The sequence below is a fragment of the Paroedura picta genome, chromosome 3 (genome assembly GCF_049243985.1).
Source record: "Paroedura picta isolate Pp20150507F chromosome 3, Ppicta_v3.0, whole genome shotgun sequence".
Taxonomy (NCBI): Eukaryota; Metazoa; Chordata; class Lepidosauria; order Squamata; family Gekkonidae; genus Paroedura; species Paroedura picta.
Genome location: NC_135371.1, coordinates 9573047 through 9580598, shown reverse-complemented (window position 1 = coordinate 9580598; position 7552 = coordinate 9573047). Strand labels below are relative to the sequence as shown.

General features: G+C 45.2%; 1 protein-coding gene across 1 annotated transcript; it reads right to left on the bottom strand.

Annotated features, from left to right (window-relative positions):
- Nucleotides 1-741: 741 nt before the first annotated feature.
- LOC143834474 (vomeronasal type-2 receptor 26-like) lies at nt 742-7157 on the bottom strand. Its single transcript, XM_077331300.1, has 5 exons — nt 6876-7157; nt 5670-6482; nt 3784-4011; nt 2146-2272; nt 742-1652 (listed from the first exon to the last, which is right to left on the bottom strand). The coding sequence occupies exons 1-5, from the start codon at nt 7155-7157 to the stop codon at nt 742-744; spliced, it is 2361 nt and encodes a 786-aa protein (XP_077187415.1).
- Between the last annotated feature and the right edge of the window lie 395 nt (nt 7158-7552).

Here is a 7552-nt window from a genome sequence, read left to right as displayed (position 1 = left end):
CTGAACTACTCTGACTGTGAACATTTTTTCCCTGATATCTAGCCTATATCATTGTACTTTTAGTTGTACTTGTAGATATATTATTATAGGTATAGATGAACAGAGGTATTATAGAGGCAGATTTACTTGATCTAATAGCAGTTTAGCAAAGCAAAGTTCCAAATGCCCTATGCCCCCCGCAAGGCTCTGCGAGTGAGAATCTTCTGGTCGTTCCCGGCCCTAGGGAAGCACGCCTAGCCTCGACCAGGGCCAGGTCTTTTTCGGTCCTGGCCCCCACCTGGTGGAATGAGCTCCTGGGAGAGCTGTGGGCCCTGTGGGACCCTTCAACGTTCCGCAGGGCCTGCAAGACGGAGCTCTTCCGCCAGGTCTATGGTTGAGGCTGGGGCTTTGGTGGTACATCGACTGGTCTCCCCCCGGGCTTCTTCTTGGACACCGTTGACCTCCTTCTCCTCCACCCCCTCTTTTTTTAGGAAGGGAGGTAGGAAGTGGATCTTATTATTGTGCCGCCATGCTGTGACATTTTAAAGTCTTTTAATGGGAGTTTGAATGGGGTTTTAAGACACTGTAACCCGCCACGAGCCATTTGGAAGCGGCGGGAAATAAATCGAAATAATAATAATGATAATAATAACAACAACAACAACAATAATAATAACAACAATAATAAATAGGGAACACGGGATTCATAATTGTAGGGAGAAAGATCACTAGCATTACAAAGCATGCTCTATATGTACTCCTTCAGATCCCATCTTCATATTTCACCATGAGTTGTTCCTTTGTATTCAGATGAGGCCTCAGTAGAATAATGTAGCATTTGGGGAAAAAGATGCAACCTAGTAAGCCCAAACTGGAGGCCAAGATGGAGAAGATCTGCACGGCAACCATGTATTTCCCCTTTGTGCTCAGGTAGGTGGGCACAAAGGACACCCACACACTGCAGAACACCAACATGCTGAAGGTGATCAGCTTGGCCTCATTGAAGGCACCAGGCAGCTTCCTGGCTAGGAAGGCCACCGTGAAGCAGATGGCGGCCAGAAAGCCCATGTAGCCAAGGGCAGCATAGAATGTGGCGACAGACCCTTCGTTACATTGCAGTACAATCTCTCCCGGCTGGGAGTGCATGTCAGAGTCTGGGAAGGGGGGAGCAATGCCCAGCCAGAGAATGCAGATGCCCACTTGAATGCTGGAACAGGAAAAGACAATGAAATTGGCCAATCTCTTCCCCAGCCATTTCCTCATCCTGCTCCCAGGCTTTGAGGCCATGAAGGCCACCACCACAGTGACAGTTTTGGCCAACACAGAAGAGACGGCAACTGAGAAGATGATGCTGAAGACAGTTTGTCTGAGAAGGCAGGTCATCTTGTGAGGCTGACCAATGAAGAGAAAAGAGGACAAAAAGGAAAGCAGGAGGGAGATGAGGAGAACATAGGAGAGGTCCCGATTGTTGGCTTTGACTACCGGCGTTTCTAAGTATTTAATGAAGATTCCCAAAACAAAACCCGTAGCTAGGGTACAGAAAAGAGTGAGAACATTTAGGAGGATCCCCAATGGTTCCTTGTAGTTTAGGAAGGCAATATGCTTGGGAACACATTGATCTCGGATCTTGTTTGGATATTGAACTTCGGGACACCTAAGACAGTCTGTTGAGTCTGAAAAGAACATATTAACTTCAATATCACCATATCTGCCATCATCACCATCATCATCATCATCATCATTATTATTATTTGATTCATTTCCTGCCACTGTTTAAACAGGCTCACCATGAGAATATATTCACAATTGAACACATTTGCCAGAAAAGCAGCACCAGACAGAGATGAGGGAAAAGTCCAGTAACAACCTTGCCTAATAAGGATGGAGTTGGGAGACTTTCTGATTGGGATCCTTCATTGCTCCACAAACAAATTCAGCCTCTGATAATACTGCAGGAGCAGCCCACCGAATCTGGACAAGGAATGTCAAGCACAGTATGGAAAATGCTGGCAAAGTGATCTGAACATCAGACTCGACATGAGGCTCTTGGTAGGTGATCTATAATCCGTATTGGGTGCCAAGTAATCCAAAGGGGACAGGCTGTGGGGGAATTATTTTCCCCACACTTCCTCTTCTCTAAAATTTGAACTGGGGAATGTGACTTACCTTCCTGAGTAGAGATTGTCCCTTCGACACATGGAGAACAATCGTAGCAGCAGAGGGGTTCTCCTTCCTTAATCAACTTAGCGTATCCAGGTGGACAACTTGGAGTGCACCTGGACTGAGGCAGGGTCTAGGCAGAAGGACAAGGAGCATCAAGTAGAATACATTAGAAGTTTCTTTTGTGTGTCTGTGAGCTTTCTCTATAGCAGGGGTAGTCAAACTGCGGCCCTCCAGATGTCCATGGACTACAATTCCCAGGCAGGGGCTCCTGGGAATTGCAGTCCATGGACATCTGGAGGGGCCGCAGTTTGACTACCCCTGCTCTATAGAAACCACTCACTACAATCTCAATTCCCTTTTTCGATTTTATCATCAAGTGAACCAGGCCTTCATTTTGGACAGAAGAGTTGTTTTTAATACCCTGCTTTTCTCTACCAGGAGTCTTAAAGAAGTTTACAATTGCCTTCCCTTCTTCTTTCAGCTACAGGCATGCTGTGAAGTAGGTGAGGCTGAGAGAGATTTGACAGGACTGTCCTGTGAGAACTGCACGATCAAAGCTATGATGAGGCCAAGGTCACCCATCTGGCTGCATGTAGGGAGCAGAGAATCAAACCAGACTCACCAGATTAGAAGCCATCACTCTAAACCACTACCCCAGGCTGACTCACTTTTCAGCTTGTTGTAGCCCACTGTCATGCAATTTTCAGCTTACATTTTTGTAAAAAAATAGTTTGGCCAATAGAGAACATAACTGAGGAATAAAAGGGCCTTATGAGGCCCAGATGTTGCATGGCTTGCAGAAGCTGATTCATCGTTCCAGTCCAATGCCTTTAGGAGCCACATTAATAAGCCACACCCCTAATTGCTCTAAATTGGTACTCCCTGGGCCACCCAAGTATTTGGCATTGAACACTGAAGGGACAGTATTTCCAGGGAAAGATAAGTGGGCCTGACAGTGCCTGGATGGGAAACCTGCACAGAAGTTGAATTCAATGACCTCCAAGATCAAGACCTTCCAAATCCAAGACTATATGATTCTCTTGATGATACCCTGAATAGTGATAATAAAGACAATGGGATCCTCAGAAACTTTCATTAGAGATGGCTCAGGCTCGGTGTACTTGGCTGTGACCATTAGAAAGTGCCCCTTTGGGATGTGGATGTGGCGGCTGTTGGCCATAACCCTGACTGGACCCTTAGACCACCATTAACGGTGAATGTTGTTGGCAGCCCATTGCCACACCTTTCTCTCATCATACTCCTCTCTACCAGATAGCCAGTTTGGTGTAGTGGTTAGGAGTGCGGACTTCTAATCTGGCATGCCAGGTTCGATTCTGCACTCCCCCACATGCAACCAGCTGGGTGACCTTGGGCTCGCCACGGCACTGATAAAACTGTTCTGACCGAGCAGTGATATCAGCGCTCTCTCAGCCTCACCCACCTCACAGGGTGTCTGCTGTGGGGAGAGGAATGGGAAGGCGACTGTAAGCCGCTTTGAGCCTCCTTCGGCATATAAGAACCAACTCTTCTTCTTCTTCTACCGCTCTTGTTCTGTGCATTCTTAGGCTGTAAAATGATTATAGAACTTGAAATGTTAAAGAGTTTTTATGAGGTATAAAGTGAAATACATTCTCCCCCCACCTCATTAAACCATTCGGGCCACACAACGATGTCTTGATCGATGGTAAACTTGATGTCTTCCGCACCACGTCTCTCCACACTCCCAACTTTCACCCTCTTGACGGACCGATTGGACGTTGCCACCCAGTTCACGATATCGAAATCCACAGCCATGTCCCCGTTCTCATCAAAATAGACTCCTTCAGTGGCATTATTGTAAGACTGGAAGTTTTTCAGGAAAGGATGAAGCTAGGAGAACATGCAAAATAGAAACACAGGAAGCCATATCGGTCTCTGCAGCCTTGCATACTTGTGGCATTCTCTTCTGCTTCGGCATCATTGCCAATGGCCTCCAGACTCAGAAATTTCTATCAGACACTGACGATAGATCCGAGGCCTCTCTTCTGAGTCTACTTTTCCTGCTTCAGCATTTTGACAGGCTACAAATACAATACTCTTCCAATTACCCCAATTCCAATTCTGCACCAGCATTTTGTAACGTTAGTTTCATCAGACATGTAAGGTTGGTTTTGCTCTCTGGAGGGAATTGTTTAAAAAAGTGGAAACCTGAGCCCAGTAGAGGAAGTGAAGGAACTGGGATGTGACTTTAAGATCCCCTGGAATTATAGCTCATCTTCAGATGAAAGAACGTTTCCCCTGGGAATATGGCTGCTTTGGAGGGTGGACTCCATAGCATTATGCTCCACCAACGTCCGTCCCCACCTCAATGCCTACCCACACCCTATTCTACCCCATATATCTGCAATGATTATGAAATTTGAAATGTGTATCTTTTAGATTATCCATTTCATATTTTTGTTCCTCTGAAACTCCCAATTTGGTGCCATCCACAAATTTAAAGAGGATTCCCTCCACCAGATCATCCAGATCTAAAAATACCAGATCCATTACAAAACCCGGTGGCACACCACTGCTCCCCTTCCTCCAATCTCATGAAATACCATGAACAACCACACTTTGGGTGCGGTCTTCTATCCAGTTTCTCTCCATCTAACCATCCAAAACTCCAGTTTACCGTCCTCTATTTTACTCATCTGAACACAATGGAGAACCTTGTCAAATGCCATACTGAAATTCTGATGAATAACATCAATTGGGTTTCCATGATGTAATAAGCCTGTCACTCAATGAAAGAAGGAAACAGATTGGTCTGGCACGACTTGCTCCAGACAAATCCGTGCAGACTTTCTTGGATCCAGAAATTATCTTTCAGATGTTTCCACATTATACCCTTTAAAATCTACTCCATTATCTTTCCTGCAATTGAGGTCAGAGTCACTGGCCTGTACTTTCGTGGGTCGCCTCCAGTTTTAGAAGCCTGGGATAACATTGGCTCTCCTCCATTCTGTGTACTGTTCTAATTTAGTTAATAAACAAGGAATATATAATTATGTGTTGTATATAGAAAATGAATGGAGTAGAACCTGGGGTCCACCAATGAAATTGTTTTTTTTAATGAATTTGCATTTTAATATATTCTAAATCATCTGGGAATCTTTTCAGGATAAAGCTGATCTAGGAATAACCTAAGAGCATTTGACCACAGGGTCAGTTGTCTCCTGAAACACACCTACACAAAATGTGGTGGACCTCCACACATTAACTGTAATTCAAAGGGAATGGACAGATTGATGGAGGAGAAGACAGTAGGGTATGAGGCACAACAGTGGAAGGAGACTTCCAGCTTCAAAGGCTGAATTCCTCTGATTATCACAGGCTGCGAAACAGTTAACAGCTGAGGGCTGAGGTCAATGGGCCCTTCTAGCCATCTTCATGGGGGCATCAGACAGGCCACTGTTGGAAAGATTAGATGGGACATGGAAGTGTATTACTCTGATACTGTGTAACTACTCAGGTTTCCCCTTGTTTTTAGAGAAAACTATTACCTGCCATGGCTGCAGCTTCTGAAGTCCCTTCCATATTCCTTTCAACGTCCAATGGGATCTGGTTGAGCAGGCGGCATTCAAGGCTTGAGCCACCACCTGGATGGAGTTGTAAATGCTGTAGCTGTCCTGAGACAGGATCATTTCAAGCACATCCTTGGATGGGGCCTCCAGTTCCTCTTTCTCTCTGCATCTCTTCCAGCTTTTCACAGATAACCCAGGATTTGAATTGAAACAGTGGAATGCTTCCACTCCAATATTACTGACAGTCAAGAGGAAGGAATCGAAATTGTCATAGTTAGTGTACACATTTGCCTGGGTCAAAAAGGAAAAAGCACCATGAATGTGGTGGGTCTCAAGCACCCTCAAAAAGACCCTCAAGTTGATATCGTGCAAATCTGTCGTAATCCAAACTTTCCCCACAAGGGAGTTTTCTGTTTTTTCATCTTGTATAATCAACATCCCAAGAACCGTGATAGAGTGGACGTCTCCATGGTAAACAAATACATTACATTTTCTTTGCACATAAATGGATTTTGTCATGGAAGATAACCTCTGCATACCAAAAAAATGTGCTGGGATGCGTAATGTGAAGGCAATGCAAATCCCACTCCCAATGACCACGGGGGTCATCGTTCTCAGGAATCGTTCTCCTTGGGCATTATCCCGAGTCACAAGTCCGATCCAGGTCCATTGGAAATGCAGGAGCATCTTGGTAATCCCCATGAAATATACCTCTTGGTTTGGGGCCATCCGGTACACAAAAGGCGACTGAGGCTCATCTTTGAGCATGAGATTATCCACACTGTAGTTGATCTAGTTGGGAAAGGGAGAAATTGGTGACTGATTACATCTAAGAGAAACTGATGCAGTTGTTGACATAGAAGCATTCATCAGTGTCCTTCTTAGTTCAGACCCTCCATGTGGGGATTACATGAATCATAGAATCATAGAATCATAGAATCGTAGAATCATAGAATCATAGAATCATAGAATCGTAGAATCATAGAATCATAGTGTTTGAAGGGGCCATGCAGGCCATCTAGTCCAACCCCCTGCTCAACGCAGGATCAGACCAAAGCATCCTAAAGCATCCAAGAAAAGTTGACCACACACCCTTCTAAGTCCATGGCACCTCGTGAAGTTAGAATACCACTGTACTTCAATTGGCAGTGTTGGATTCGGCCCCTTTCCCCCTTGGACCCATACCTGAGCCACTTTATAGTTGCTTAAGATGGTGGAAATCTCCTTGGAGGTTTCAGAATTGGCCCCTTCAAGAACGGCCAAGAGCTTGTTCTGTCCTCCGCAGCTGTAGTTTGGAACCGTCTTCTGTCCCCCAGAGAGCAGGTCTATCACCGCATCCGAAGTCACTCTTGCATTTAAATAGTTCTCATAGATGTTGTACCCCAGAGACATGTTGAGTAAGAGATCTGAATGTTTATAGATTTTCTCAAAGGCAAACATGAAGGGCAGCAGCTCCAGATACTTCATTGGACCTACCCTGCAACATAATAAGTTTATTCATATTTCTCCTGGTATTCAGAGATCCCATGCTAAAATCTGGATTCTTTTCTACTAGGGCAGGGGTGGCCAAACGGTGGCTCTCCATATATCCATGGACTGCAATTCCCATGAGCCCCTACCAGCATGCACTAGTAGTGTCTCTTACAGACAATTGAAGTCTCTGGGCCCTTCCCTCAGAAGCAACACCATGTTCCCCATATTCTGAGCATGAAGTGGAACAGCTGATCCTAAGACAGGAGTGTTGGGAGGGGTGTGGTCTTTTGGCTCTTAATCGGACAGGAGGCCTCCGGTCAGTCCTGTTGCCAGAGAGAAGAGCACAGCCTTTGACTAATGAAGACATTATAACAATGTTCCTTGAAAGT